A 16,301-nucleotide genomic window follows, 5' to 3' on the forward strand; every position below is an offset into this window, starting at 1 on the left:
CTGGAGCACATTCCCCTCCCCCCCCCCGATCCCCTCTCGGAGGCTGCCGGGCCCTCCGGGTCCCAAAAATCCCTTACTGCACGGACGGTGGTTCTAGAGTCTTTGGTGTCCAAGGTGGATTTGATCCTGGGGAAATGGGGAATCAAAAAGCGTCCCCCCTGCGTTCACATGCCTCATCTGTATCATCGGATTCAGATCAGTCACCCTGATTTCTCAGATGGTGAGGATGATTCCTCTGCTTCTGTAGCCGCACATGAAAAGGCGCTGGTGGATGCACTGATTGTATCTGTGCGGAGTGAGACTTTGAAAATGGAGGCTGCGGCTAGTGCGTCGATTCCTTTTGGCACTCGCAGGCCTTCCAGAGAGGCAAGAGTGTGCCCCCTTTTCGCTTACTTTGACAAAATTGTCGCTAAACAGTGAGGTTGTCCAAAACGTCCCCTTGTGGTCCCTAACCGTTTTGCTATGCGGTACCCTTATGAGGACTCCCTGCCTTTAAGAACCTGGCTGACAGAAAAGCGGAGGCTGTGGCCCACCATATGTACACTGTGGGTGATTCGGCACTTAAGCCGGTTTTTACTATTGCCCTGGTGTCACAAACTCTGACCAAGTGGGCAAAGTTTTTACGCCAGGACCTGGAGGGGGAGCAGCTTCCCCCTGTTTTGCTGAGCTGGTGGACCAGTTGGTCCAGGGGCTGCAGTTTATCTGTGATGCCTCTTTTGGTTTCGGCTCCTCTGATTGCAAAGCTCAGCAGTGGTCCTTAGGCGTGTTTCCCCCCCTCTGTCTTAAGACAAGGGATCAAAGCCCTTTAGGGCCTCCTCCGGAGGATCCAAACGAACCTGGTCTGGCAAGCCGAGAGCTGGCTTCTCCAGACCTGCGGAAAAGGCTCTCTCAGCATGAAGGGGTGCCCTCACCCGTATGTCTTTGCTGATTTCTGGATCCGTGGACCTCCCTGGTACAGGACAAGTGGATCCACAAAGTCATACAGTCCGGCTAGAAGATCAGATTTCGTTCTTTCCCTCTGGAAAGGTTTTTTCCCTCCAACTTGTGCCGGTCCCCAGACCGCTTACGGGTCTCTTTGGGGCAGTGCAAGACTTGCTGAGCCAAGGGGTGATTGTCCCGGTTCTAACTGCAATGTGTTCAGGGGTTTTATTCAAACCTGTTTACAGTCCACAGGAAGGAGGGCAAGGTATGCCCAATTCTGGACCTCAAGGTGCTAAACTGCTTTTTGTGGGTGCAGAAGTTTCAAATGGAGTCCATTAGCACGGTAGTGACATCCCTGAGGGGATCTTCTTGCTTCTATCTACATCAAGGACGCTTACCTTCACATTCCAATATGTGTTGGTCACCAGCGCTTCCTCTGCTTTGCCCTGGGAGAGGAGCATTATCAGTTTGTGGCTCCTCAGGTCTTCACAAAAGTGTTGGCTCCAGTGCTGGCATTGTTGCATCAGCGGGGGATCGTGGTACTAGGGTACCTGGACGATCTGCTGCAAGTGGAGTCTCTGACTGCTCTGGTGGACAACTTGGAGATTACTCTGCAAACTCTAAGGGAGGTTGGTTGGATTCTGAACCTTCTGAAGTCTGCTCTGGTTCTGTCCACAAATCTGGACTATCTGGGTCTGACTCTGGACTCGGCCTTAGCCAGAGCGTTCCTTCTTCTGAAAAAACTCCAGAGGCTGCAGGAAGCAATTCAACTTCTGTTGTCCAACAGACAGTCATCCCTTCGGACTTAAATGCAGGTGCTGGGCCTGATGTTGTCTGCCTTTGAGGCGGTTCCGTTTGCACAGTTCCACAAGGGATCTCTGCAAAGAGAGATTCTGGTCAAATGGGACAAGAATCCACAGTCTATAGATAATCCAATCCTGCTGAGCCAGGGTACTAGAGGGTCCCTGATCTGGTGGCTTTGTTCTCCGGCACTTCGCCAGGGCAAATTCTTTCTCCCCCCTGTACTGGATGGTACAAAAAAAAGCCACTTACCTGTCCCACTGTCCAGCGGTGAGCTCACCTTAGCCATCTTCATCCTCCATCCTCCCTCGGCGGCGCTGGCATCTTCGCTATGGGTACTCGGCTGTGACAGCTTGCGCATGCGTGAGTCACGCTGCGTATCCTGAGTGGTGGATGAAGCATTCTGGGACCTGTCGGTGGCCCAGAAGACTGCAGGGGTAGGGAGAATTCTGCAGTGCTCTGAACGGAAGGGGACGGGTCCGTAAAGTGGAACTTCCCCTTTTGAGTGGAGTTCTGCTTTAAGAACACCATTCCTACAGTCAAGCACGAAGGTGGAAACATGCTTTGGAGTGGTTTCTCTGCTAAAGATACAGACCGACTTAGCCGCATTGAGGGGGCCAATACACGGGGTCATGTATTGTAAGATCTTGGATGAGAACCTTCCCTCAGCCAGAAAACTGAAGATGGTCGTGTATGGGTCTTCCAGCATGACATTGATCCAAAACCTACCACCAAGGCAACAAAGAAGAAGCGGCTCAACAAGAAGCACATTAAGGTTATGGAGTGGTCTAGCCAGTCTCCAGACCTTAATCGTATATAGAAAATTTATGGAGTGAGCTGAAATTTTAAGTTTCCAAGGGACAGCCAAGAAACCTTAAGGATTTAGAGATCTGTAGAAGAGTGGACCAAAATCTCTCCTGAGATTGTAGGCGAACCTGGTATAAACTACAAGAAACCTCTTACCTCTGTGCTTGCCAACAAGGGTTTCTCCACCAAGTACTAGTCACATTTTGTTTGGGGATCAAATACTTATTTTACTCACTGTAACTCAATTTGTATCTTTTTTTTTTTTTTTTTTTTTCTGGATGTTCTTCAATGGACTCCCAAGAAAAGGAGTAAAACTTATATTGTTAGGAAAATTTGGTTTTAAGGGTGAGCATTTTAATTGCAGCCTTAGAACTGTCAAGCAGCAAGGCTACCTACTGTCTGTGCATACCTGGTTATCTTACGTGGTTTTCTTTTTTGCCAGGTACATGACTGATGGTATGTTGCTTCGTGAGGCTATGAATGACCCATTGTTAGAAAGATATGGTGTAGTTATTCTGGACGAAGCTCACGAGAGAACGTTGGCGACTGATATTTTAATGGGCGTTTTAAAAGAGGTTGTACGGCAAAGGAATGATTTAAAGGTAAGCCTTTTTTTTTTTTTTCCTTACAAAAACTATTCAGTAGACTTGGAGCATGCTGCCTACAAAGTCCTGACTGCCCAATCTGAACATTGCCCAAGTTTTATTTGTGTTATGATTTAAGTCTAGAACCTAATGCAGCAGCCTTTCCCATGAAAAATATGGATTTTCTGGTAAAAGTTTGTGTCTAGAGCTGTTGTTGCCTTAGCGCTTGCCCCTGTCTTTGAATACTTATTTAATACGTAGGCTGGTTAAGCTGAGAAACAGGAGTTACCTCCTTTACATACAGAGGGGGAAAAATAAGTATTGAACACGTCACCAATTTTCTAGGTAAATATATTGCTAAAGATGCTGTTGACTCTAAATTTTCACCACGTGTCGGTAACAACTCATGCAATCTATACATTGATAAAAAAAACAAAACCAATAACTTCAGAAATTAAGTTATATGTAATAGAATGGAATGACACAAGGAAAAAGTATGAAACACGCAAGAAGGTGGTGCAAAAAAGGCATGGAAAGCCAAGACACCAGCTGAAAGCAATCCTGCCCCTTTTCAGTGCAAATTCATATCCGCTGGTTCAGTCTCAACTGATTGTCTATATTAAAAGGTCTTTCACCACCAAGGGGTCACAAAAGACGCATATCATGATGGGTAAAAGTAAAGCACTCTTATAACCTTTGCAACCCTATTGTTGCAAAACATACAGATGGCATTGGTTACATAATTATTTCTAAACATCTAAATGTTCCAATGAGCACCGTTTGGGCCATAATCTGGAAGTGGAAAGAACATAATTTCACCATAAACCAGACGTGGTCCCAGGTGCTCCTCTAGATTTCTGACCGAGATGTGAAAAGGAATTATCTGTAGAGTTGTCCAAGAGCCAAGGACCACTTGTGGAGAGCTTCAGAAAGACCTGGTATTAGCAAGTACAATGTGTCAAAGAAAATAAGTAATGTACTCAACCGCCATGGCCTGTATGCACACTCCCCATGCAAGACTCCATTGCTGAAGATCAAGCATGTTGAAGCAAGTTTGCTGCACAACATTTAGACAAGCCTGTGAGATACTGGGAGAACATAGTCTGGTCAGATGAGACCAAAATCGAACTCTTTGGATGCCGTAAAACGCCATCTTTGGAGGTCAAATGACACTGCACATCACCCCAAAAACACCATACCTACAGTGAAGTTTGAAGGTGGAAACATCACTGTGTGGGGCTGTTTTTCAGCATATGGAAATAGCAAACTTCATATCATTGAAAGGTCAATGGAAAAATGTACAAGGACATAAAAATCTGCTGCCATCTCCCAGAATGATGAAGATGAAACGATGCTGGACATTTCAGCAAGACAGTGATCCCAAACACAAAACCAAGGAAACTCTCAATTGGTTTCAAAGAAAGAGGAAATAAAGCTGCTAGAATGGCCCAGCCAATCGCTCGACTCTAATCCAATAGAAAGAACTAAAGATCAGAGTTCATAAGAGGTCCATGGAACCTTCAAGATTTGAAGACTGTGCGGAAGAATGAGACCAATCACACCTGGGCAATGCATGCTAACTAGTTTCTCCATACAGGAGGGGTCTTAAGCTGTCATTACCAACAAAGGATTTTGTATGAAGTATTAAATATCAGTTAGCGTTTTTACTACTTTTTCCTGTCTTTTCATTTTATTACATATAACTTAATTTCTGAACTTATTTGTTCCGGTTTCTTTGTATGTACGGATTGCATTGGTTGTTACCACATGTAGTGGAAAGTTCATGTCAATAGCACCTTTAGAAATCTATTAACCCAAAAAAAAAATAAATGGTGACGTGCTCAAAACTTAATTTACCCACTCTAGTCTGCCTTTTAAATTCCCCATTCCCAACAGTTTCTACCCTGAAAGAGGTTAACATTATACGTTCAGAGCTGTGACTACATCCGGTGGAGTTCTTACTCCCTTCCTCCTTCCCATCATACAGTGTCCCTGCTGCTACTTTTTAGGGATGCACCGATCCGATATTAGGATCGGATATCGGCACCGATACTGGCACAATAGTTGGATCGGTAAAAGTAACCGATCCGCGGGCCAATGCGGTTTTGCTGAGTCCCGGCTCAGCCGCCCCTTACTTGCACGAAGCCTCCAATCCACGGGCCGATCCGGTTTTGCGGATTTCCGGCTCAGCCGTCCCTTACTTGGTGTAGTAGTATGGGATGGGAGCCGCTACTTCCTGTATAGGTCCGGCTCACAGGCAGAGTGATATCAGATGCACTCCGCCTGTGAATGGAGGAGCCGTACACGTGAAGCAGCGGCTTTGCTCTGTACTGCAGCCGCATGCATATTGTGTATGTGTGTAGTTACAGATCGGTATCGGCAGATACACAATGCCAGATATCGGGACAAGAAAAGTCTGATCGGTGCACCCCTACTACTTTTGCTTGAACAGAGACACATGAAACTTCAGTTCATTCTGCTGTACACCTACAGTTTTTTTGTAGACCTCAGTTTGGTCACCTTGTTCCCTAGCCACAGCAGCTGGAAATAACAGCTGAGAAACGAGAGACAAAATGCTTGTTGCTTCTGACTTCAATGCAGGGATGACCAGTGAACAGATGTTTACTGATCATCCTCTGCTCTCCCTGCAGACACCCACCATGGCCATCCAGGGTGCCCATGATACATGGTGGGTTTGCGTACCTTCCAGCATGTTTAAAAGTGATCTTCCTGAATAACTTCCACTAGAAAGTGGACAGTCGGTAGGAGTTGCAGAGACTAATAGGAGTCGATTTAAATGGCTGTGCTGCTTCGAACGTATTGCATCTTTTGTTAATGACCGGTTTGCATTTACCTGCATTAAAAATGTGTTTTTATTTATTTATTTTTTTTAAGCCTGGTAATCCTGTATAGTGCTACAGCCAGAAGATCACTGAAAATGTATCTTTTCTTTCATGTTTTGATTTAGGTTATAGTCATGAGTGCCACACTTGATGCAGGCAAATTCCAAGTGTATTTTGATAGCTGTCCTCTCCTGACTATTCCTGGACGCACACATCCTGTAGAAATCTTCTATACACCAGAGCCAGAGAGAGACTATCTAGAAGCTGCTATCCGCACAGTAATCCAGATTCACATGTGTGAAGAGGAAGAAGGAGACCTACTTTTGTTTCTCACAGGCCAAGAGGTTTGTACAGTGTCAGTCCTGACTGGCATGCCATTTTTTAATTTCCTTTTATTCCTTTCCTTTTTCTTCTTTGTTGCATATTTCAGGAACATTGCTCTGAGATATTTATCCAATATGTTGGCTACTCTTCCTTTGTATAACCTCTTACAGTTTTGAAGGGAATGTTGACTCAAATCTGAATGCTCCGTTTTTGTTGATAATGGTAGATGTTGCTTGCTTGACCTAGGCACTTTACATCCTTTTTACATCATTTTTTTCTTTTTTTTTTATAGTAAAATTTAATTGGCTCTCTCCATTATAATTTAGAGAGATCTGGAAGTTTTTCTAATGCATTTCTATTTGAAAACAGTGTAGATTTTACTTTTACACACGTCTTTAACTTTTTTGGAATTGGGGTTGTACAGAATTGGTGTGTAGACACACCTTTCTCTTTTGTGTATTTGCAAAATATGCAGCACTTACAAAAAAACATTTTGTGGTGTGTTTTTTTTTTTTTAATTAATTAATTTTAAATGCCAATTGCTGTGAATTGGGTGAAGGTTTGTAGCACAAGATAGTTTAAACATAAAGGACAGTGCTGACTAATATATGATATGAAGGGACTGAAATCACTAGCAACTGATCATGGAAGAGATAGACCAAATGGTTTTCTACAGTGTAAAACTACACAAGTGGAATGCTGTAGTGACTCATTTCTCATGAATGCACAATGCACAAATTCTATTTAATGACCTGTCTTTTGCATGCTACTTGTGTATGTAAGTAGGTTACCCATATTCCTTGCACATGCCAATACTTGAAGATGGGTCCCAATTAGACAAAGGGGGGTCTCAGGACTGCTTCCAGCATTCTTCACCCATACCCCAACTGAATTAATGTGCATGGATGCAGGTCCTAGACCTCTTACCACGGCTCAAATTAGGGTTCATGAAGTTGTGCAAAGAACAAAGGGCCTGTGATGCACTTAATACCCCAGGTCATCTTACACTTGTTCTAAGTGAGAGTCCACTCTCACTGTCATGAGTGCCTTCCTCTCCCCAACCACCACCCACTCCTTTGCTGACCAGGTTTACACCAGTACATAACACCTTACAGAAAATATCACCGAAATTATCATTCCCAGGTATTGGTTGCACTCTTTGACTTCACTTTATTCTTCTTGTAATAGAAATCTCCCTTTTTCCCTTTCCTATTCCCTTTACCGTGTGTGTGTGTGTGTGTAATATATATATATATATATATATATATATATATATATATATATTTATTTATTTTGTATACTATCAAGTTTATGTTGTGTTTATTATGATATAACATATATTACCATTGTTTGTCACAAATACCTCTTATGTTTTCTTAATTTGTGATGTCTCATATTCCTTAAATAAAAAAACTGCAAAAAAAAAGTCAAAATATGAAGAAAACTTGAAGTCCCTGTCACTTTGCCTATTGTCTGTCTGTACCTTGGTCATGTCTACAGAGGTTTATACTTTCCAGCCTTCCTCATGCTTCTCCCTGCTGCAGCAATCCCATCTAAGTTCGTGTTGCCATTTTTTGGAGTGTAGATGGGGTTGACATTTGTTCTTGAAAGCATTTATGCCTGGTGATTGGCTGCTCAGTCCAGAGCAGTCGCATAGGGAAGGTCTTCACAAACCTGGATGCCCCACTCTCTGACGGTGTGGGGAATCAGTGAAGTTATTGGGTGGGATAATTGGGCCCTGTTCACATGAGGTGGTTTTCTCTGTGCCCCATGCAGGGCTGTCTTTTACTGGCCTATATGAGATGTGAGTGTGGGTCCCCAAATACACACGGTGAGTTGTGGGACCTTCACCCACCTAGGGACACAGAGGTTGTGTCTGTGCAGCTGCATGTTTCAATAGACTAAAATGTGAAACTGGCACAGGGATGCACGTAGTACCTGTGCCAGTAGAAGACTGCCTGGTATGGGGCACAGGGAAAATCTCCCCATGTGAAGGGGGCTTAAATGTAACTGCATTTAGGGGGGGGCAATGCTAATACATGCTGTCATTGCTGATCATTCTTTAGTGCTTGTAGTTGCTTACTTATAATTGGCATAACAGTTGGGCATATCTAGCATTTTGTGAAGTTCAGTAATGACAAATTTTTTTTTTCTCTCCCCAGTGCAAGGGTTTCTTAGTGAAAATAATCACACTGGTAGCTTTTATTCTGTTGTCAGTTTTCTGTTGCATTGTATGCAGATTTACAGATGTGTTCTGTCTCTTGCTTCATTTTGTTTTTGTAGGAGATTGATGAAGCTTGCAAAAGGATTAAGCGGGAGATTGATGACTTGGGTCCTGAAGTTGGCGACATAAAGATCATCCCATTATATTCTACCCTCCCACCCCAACAGCAGCAGAGAATATTTGAGCCCCCTCCACCCAAGAAAGCAAATGGTGCAATAGGAAGGAAAGTAAGTATTGAGAATTTAGTTGGGATACTCTTCTAATTTCATTAGTTTTAGTACCTTGCACCTTGTAGGTAAAATGAATATCTCCTACGCGTGTGGAGATATTCTAGTGAGCAGCAGCCAGTAACGTCAGACGCATGCGCTCTTGCCGTTCTTTGAGCTGTGTGCCGTGGCTGAGACTCATTTACTCATGACGTCTTTGCGGCTTAGCCAACCAAGCTGCTGCAGCCCGCGAACCCGGAAGGAAGACCGGGTGAAGATGGAAACCTGCAGTGGTGACAGCCCAACATTGGGGGGGCGGGGGGCTTCGTTTTTGAGGCAAGTCCTTTGCATACTAGCACATTATGCGTCTCTCCCCCCCCCCCCCAAGTTTACTACTGCTTTATATAAATAATCGCGTGGCTTTCCAATTCCTATTCGTAAAAATTGTATGTTAAATGCTTTAAGACCACCCGCTGCACATTTACTGCGGCAAGCTGGCTCTCCTGCGCGAACCGACGTAGCCCTACGTCGGTTGCGTGAGTGGTGCTTTGGGGTGCGCTCCTGCCCCCTCTAGCCAGAGGGGAAGCCAATCCACGGGGCCGGCGGCCACGATTGCCGCCGGGCACCCGCAATCGCTGAGGATGGTCAGCTGTTGTAAACACAGCTGGCCTTTTTTCTCTCTGAAATAATCAAATAATCCTATATAGGATCACAGGTCTCTGTGGCCATTTCACAAGCCCATCCCCCCCCCTCCCCCACGGTTAGTAACCCTACGCTCGTACTTAAACCTTTGATCACCCCTAGGTTAACCCCTTCCCTTCCAATGTCAGTACAGTAACAGTGCATATTTTTAGCAGTGATTACTGTAGTAATGTCACTGGTCCCCCCAAAAGTGTAAAAAATGTCACGGGTACGATCTTTCTGCCGCAATGTCGCAGTCCCGCTAAAAATCGCAGATCGCCACCATTACTAGTAAAAAATAAACATAAAAATGACAAATCTTTCCCCTAGTTTGTAGATGCAATAACTTTTGTGCAAAACAATGAAAATACACTTATTTGGGTTTTTTTTTGTTCCCAAAAATATGTAGCAGAATACAAATTGGCCTAAAAGGATAAAAAAATTATGATTTTTAAACTTTGTTTTTTTTGGGAATGGTATATAGCAGAAAGTGAGAAATTGTTTTTTTTTTTTTTCAGAAATGTCGCTCTTTTTTTGTTTATAGTGCGAAAAATAAAAATTGCACAGGTGATCAAATACCACCAAAAGAAATCTCTATTTGTGGGGAAAAAGGACATTAATTATATTTGGGTACAGTGTCGCACGACCGCGCAGTTTTCCTTTAAAGTAACGCAGTGCTGAATCGCGAAAAATGGCCTGGTCATTAAGGAGTCAAATCCTTCCTGTCCAGAAGTGGTTAAAAGCAGATTTAATCTTTCACATGTCTGTGCTGAAGCCTCTTCATTTCATGTGGCTTGCATTGTAAAATAATGTATAAGGGCACTTCTATGTGTCTGGAATTAATAAAGGAGATACTGAATTTATAGTCATCCATAAAATTTCATTTACTGCTGCATTGCATGTACCAGGTGCTGTTACTCCGCAACGATTAAGAAATCATGTTAATGATTGGCTATGGCTATAAATTAATTTTAAGCCTCGATAGATACCCAGGTATCCCCTTCTGCTACGTTCACATAATCCCGCTGTCCACAGATGACATTTCCAACACAGAGCAAATGTAGTTTTGCTGATGAGGCATGCTCAGTCTTGGAAGATGTGAAGGTGTTTGCTTTTACATTTATGTGCTTGAATATGTTTAATATAACCGCAGAGGAATTTGTGACAACTCAAAACTATTTTTAATCAGTAAGCGGAAACAACACTGTTCACTGTTTTTTCATGGCTGTAATTGTTCTACACATTCAGAGTAACATGTACACTATATTGTCAAAAGTATTGGGTCGCCTGCCTTTACACGCACATGAACTTTAATGACATCCCAGTCTTAGTCCGTAGGGTTAAATATTGAGTTGACCCACCCTTTGCTACTGTAACGGCTTCATATGTTCTGGTAAGGCTGTCCACAAGGTTTAGGAGTGTGTCTATGGGAATGTTTGACCATTCTTCCAGAAGCGCATTTGTGAGCTCAATCGCTGATGTTGGACGAGAAGGCCTAGCTCGCAGTCTCTGCTCTAATTCATCCCGAAGGTGTTCTATCGGGTTGAGGTCAGGACTAGGCAAGCTAGTCAAGTTCCTCTACCCCTAAAGCCCCGTACACACGTATCGATTATTGGCCGGGAATTTTCGGCCAACGTCCGATCGGCCTATTTTCGGCTTTAGTATGAGGTTTTCGACAACCGACTGCGACTTTTCGGCCGAAAAAAATCTGGTGTGCAGGCTATAAAATTTTTGTTGGCCGTAAACACAGCGGCCAATTTTCCGTCAGTCAGTACAGATTTCGGCAGACAAAAATCTGATGCGCAAGACTGGGCATGCTCAGAGAAGAAAAAACACACGGAAAGTAAACCAGCACATGACATCACTTCTGAAGTTGATTTTTGTTGGCCGAGAAAATTCGTGTGCAGTCTAGGCACATTCCAACCAACAAAACACCACTCTGGACAAAAGACGGACAATCGGTCGGCCGATAATCGTTGCGTGTGTACGAGGCATTACTCACTCATCCATGTCTTTATGGACCTTGCTTTGTGCACTGATCCAAATCATTTGGTGTGGGGTGGGTTTGTAGGGGTTGGGCTTTGCCCTTAGTTCCAGTGAAGGGAACTCTTTAGGCGTCAGCATACCAAGACATTTTGGACAATTTCATGCTCCCAACTTTGTGGGAACAGTTGGTGGATGGCCCCTTCCTGTTCCAACTGCGCACCAGTGCACAAAGCAAGGCTCATAAAGCTATGGATGAGCGAGTTTGGAATGGAGGAACTTGACTGGCCTGCACAGTCCTGACCTGATAGAACACCTTTGGGATGAATTAGAGGGGAGACTGCGAGCCAGGCCTTCTCATCCAACATCAGTGCCTGACCTCCCAAATGCGCTTCTAGAAGAATAGTCAAACATTCCCATCGACACTCTTAAACCTTTTAGACAGCCTTCCCAGAAAAATTGAAGCTGTTATGGCTGAAGAGGGTGAGCCAACTCAATATTGGGATGCCATTAAAGTTCATGTGCGTGTAAAGGCAGGCGTCACAATACTTTCGACCATTTTTGTATATACAGAGGACTTTTATGTGACGACTACTCTTTGGTATGTCATAGCTAAGCTGGGCTGAATAACCGTCAGAAAAAATCCTTCTCCCATAAATTGGGTGGAGCTTTTTTGCCTCTGGTTTATCGGTTTTATACATTGGTTATAGCAAGCACGAACCCATCAGAGCTCCTGCTGATTCCTGCACATCTTACAGTGGAAATTGTTTTTTTTAGCTATATTGTCCCCTTCAGATCAGTTTTGTGTATATACTGTAAAGATCTTAACTAACTTTTCTTTACACATGCTTGCTGCTGTCCTATAGATATTGAGCACCTATAGACATATGGACAGTATATCATCGATGGCATTACTATCAGCCCATCCCCGCATGCCAAGGTCTTAGGTGTTTTCCTGGACTCTGAACTCTCCTTTAAACCCCACATCCAATCGCTGTCCAAATCTTGCCGCCTCAGCCTCCGCAACATCTCCAAAATACGCCCCTTTCTAACCAAAGACACAACAAAACTCCTAGTTCACTCTCTGGTCATCTCGCGCCTCGACTACTGCAATTCCCTTCTCGTTGGCATACCCCCCTTCAATCCATCATGAATGCTGCCGCCAGACTCGTCCACCTCACCAATCGCTCAGTGTCCGCTACTCCTCTCTGTCAAGCCCTCCACTGGCTTCCGCTCACCCAACAAATTAAATTCAAAATACTAACATCTTACAAAGCAATCCACAGCTTAGCCCCCAGCTACATCACCAGCCTCGTCTCAAAATACCAACCAAATCGCTCTCTTCATTCCTCTCAAAACCTCCAGCTCTCTAGCCCCCTCGTCACCTCCTCCCATTCTCGCCTCCAGGACTTTTGCAGAGCCTCTCCAATCCTATGGAACTCCTTACCCTTATCTGTCCGATTATCTCCTACTCTATTAGCTTTTAGGCGATCTCTGAAAACCCTCCTTTTCAGAGAAGCCTATCCTACCAGCCCCTAATAAATGTACCTCCATTTTCTCCATCAACCCATCCCCCACGGTTATTGCCTTTTTGTTTCACTTGACCCTCCCTTCTAGATTGTAAGCTCTAACGAGCAGGGCCCACTACTTCCTCCTGTTTTGAACTGTATTGTAACTGTATTGTCTTCCCTCACATTGTAAAGCGCTGCGCAAACTGTTGGCGCTATATAAATCCTGTATAATAATAATAATATATCACAGTAGATGAGACTGCATAACTGGGGACAAGTACACAACTGGGTGTATGTCTTGGATGCTAAGGAAAGTATGACTGCCTCAACAGGAATCTGAAATTTTGGTGTCCTAGAATGCCTGAAACATGGAGACACCATTTCCTACACAAGTGAATAGGGATGCACCAAATTTTGGCCGCAAAAACATACAGGCTGAAAATGGTGTTATCGGCCTTTTGCTAAGAGGAAAATGTGGCGATAATGGCACTGAAAACATGGCAATTTTGCCTCTATTTTACTGTGCTTATAATTTGTTTTTATAGGTCATGTAATTCAAAAACCACTTTAAGACGGAACACGTGTGTTGTTGTGTTTTCAATGCATTTCAGCGGGGAGGTGCGGTGTTTTTTTTTTTTTTTTCTGACCAAAAATGCAACAAGCAAGATTTTTAACACCACAACAGAAGTACAATGGACCAGTGTGAAAACATACACAGTATTTAAAGGGATGCATTTTTCTGGAGCTTTTCTTGCACGAAAGGGGCCAATAATGGCTGGCAATTTTAAATTCATGATATTAAATAGTGGAATATAATACAATTCTATATAAATATTTTGTAAAAACTGTCATTTTTGGTTTCGGTTTTCGGTCAAATGAATTCTGCTTTTTTTGGTTTTGGCACCAAAATTTCCTTTCTGCGCACCTCTACCAGTGATGGTTTCCGATGATAAAATCATGATAATTTTCAGTCCCGTGCCTATTAATACACGTAGATGTCATGGTGCCTGTACTGTCTTTTAAAAGTTGTTTGCAATGTCTTCTTCTTTTACAGGTTGTCGTTTCCACCAATATTGCTGAGACCTCATTGACTATTGATGGTGTTGTATTTGTGATTGATCCTGGTTTTGCTAAGCAAAAGGTATGTTGAGTCCTAGTCTTTAGAATTTAAGCAGTCCTGAGTTAAGTCTGATAACAATTAAGAACCGTTGTATAGAATTCTTATCAAATTTGGCCACAATTTTAGCTTTGCTAAAGTTTGTGGACCTTTACCAGTAGGTGCCACACCAGCTTTCCTCTGCTGGGTTGATGGGTTTCTATTCTACAGTTACAGTTGGTAAATTGCACATTCATATACTTTTGTCTACATCTATACAGAGATGCACCATGCCTCAGGCTAGGTGCACACTGATGTAATGCGGGAATCCTAGCGATTCCTGTACATCACATATCTCAATCGCAGGCAGTTCACACTGTGTTCTGCGAACTGATGTGAGTGTCAATATAAAGTTAAGGACAACCCCAAATCAGTTTGCAGATTGCGGTGCGAACTGTGGAATTGGATGGGATCAGATCGCATGGGTCTGAACACCTATGTGATAAGATTCCAGTGCGGACAAAAGAAGGGTTCTGCACCATTTTGATGTAGATGCTATGCGATTTCAGCCATACAAACTGTATGGCTATATTCGCATTGCAAAGACATCACGTGCGATGTGCACAACAATGCGGCCTGAATTACATTCGATGTCTGTAATCGCCTTTAAAATGTATCTGGAGGACCAGCAGTTTAAAGGGATGCAGTGTAGTAATGTCAGTGCAGTGGTATATTTCATAGTGCTGTGCAAAATGTTCACAATGTAGCATTGTCAATAATTTTCTGTTTGATTTATTCTAGGTGTACAACCCTCGCATTAGAGTAGAGTCCCTTCTGGTGACAGCTATCAGCAAGGCTTCAGCACAGCAAAGGGCAGGTCGTGCCGGTCGTACTAGGCCAGGAAAGTGCTTTAGACTTTACACAGAGAAAGCCTACAAAACTGAAATGCAGGTATAACTTTATTAACCTACATTAAGACATTCTTTGCTGTTGGTAAGATATGTAGTTTGCATTGACTATTCCTATTCTGCTTCTTTACTTTTTTTTTTTCTTTGGCCGGGGGGGAGGGGAGGGATCCTGTGGCATGCAATCACTGGCATGGAGAAGTTCCAGTTTACTGAATTATTTTTAATGAATACTTACTGAATTAAAAGACAACTTTAATGGTCTATTTTTGTATTTGTCCACAGCTTTATGGAAATATAATCCTGATGGTCAACTTTAACTTTATTTAGAGGCTGACAGTAATTGCTATAAAAATAAATAATTTTAAAGGTTTGTGTAGTATCACCTATTAAATGTATATCTCTATTCTTCTTTAGGATAACACATACCCTGAAATTTTGAGGTCAAATTTGGGTTCCGTGGTGCTGCAGTTGAAAAAGCTTGGTATTGATGACTTGGTCCACTTTGACTTTATGGATCCTCCAGGTAAGGGGATTATTTTGCTGTGCAGTGTATGCAAAACCTTAATCCCAGGCCATGTGTGGCTGAAATATCTTACAAGCTCAGCAATCCTTTTTAAAGAATACACAGACATTGTGTATCTTCTTAAATTATCTAAAATATAAAACTGTGCATAGGCTGGTAGTTGTGTTTTTTTTTTTTTTTTGTGTGTCTTTGCAAACACAGACATCGCCTTGTAAAATTAACGGTGACGCCACTTTGCTGCACATGGCCAATGCTGAGAGACTAGCTGTGGGAGGGGTCCAGCAGGTCCACCTACTACAGTCTGCCTACACAAAAGTGCAGAAGTGATGGGTACAATTTTTTTTTTTTTTTTTTTTTAAAGTCATCCTGATAGTGATGTGTAACATGGTGATGTTACCCAATAATTAGGGAAGGTGGCTCCAAAAATCTATACAAAACAGCAAGCTACCATTTCTATAATAAAAATTATAGGGCCGAAACAACTAAGCGATTAATCGACAACTAATCAATTATGAAAATAGTGGTCAACTATTTTCATAATCGATTAGTTGGTCAGCTGATTAGTTGGCTTGCATACAGAATGTATGATTTGTTAACATCACTTTAAAGACTTTCTGTACGGGGAAGATCAGCATTTGAAGGTGGAAACTGATAGACTGGAGGTGATTTAAGGCATTACAATTCCATTTAAAGTAAACTTTTACCAGTATTGTGCATTATATTTAAAATGATCCTATCCATGAAAAAAAGTCTCAGCTTTTAGTACTATCTCCCTTCCACCTTTTTATATAGTTTCATGTCTGACTCCTAGTTAAAATGCCCATGTATCATATGATATATATATATATATATATATATATATAGTCATTTCTGAAGGAAAACCACTTAC

At 42.7% G+C, this 16,301-nt stretch overlaps 1 protein-coding gene across 1 annotated transcript in view; it reads left to right on the forward strand.

Moving 5' to 3' along the window:
- Positions 1 to 16,301, forward strand: part of DHX15 (DEAH-box helicase 15) — a 75,560-nt gene that overhangs the window by 26,481 nt on the left and 32,778 nt on the right. Inside the window, exons 4-9 of the mRNA XM_082267851.1 lie at positions 2,972 to 3,131; positions 6,082 to 6,300; positions 8,564 to 8,731; positions 13,940 to 14,026; positions 14,783 to 14,932; positions 15,304 to 15,412. Of these exons, the coding sequence (XP_082123977.1) occupies positions 2,972 to 3,131; positions 6,082 to 6,300; positions 8,564 to 8,731; positions 13,940 to 14,026; positions 14,783 to 14,932; positions 15,304 to 15,412 (893 nt within the window). The remainder of the gene's footprint in view (positions 1 to 2,971; positions 3,132 to 6,081; positions 6,301 to 8,563; positions 8,732 to 13,939; positions 14,027 to 14,782; positions 14,933 to 15,303; positions 15,413 to 16,301) is intronic.

Source organism: Pelophylax lessonae (assembly GCF_965119305.1).
Source record: "Pelophylax lessonae genome assembly, chromosome: 1".
NCBI classification, from domain to species: Eukaryota; Metazoa; Chordata; class Amphibia; order Anura; family Ranidae; genus Pelophylax; species Pelophylax lessonae.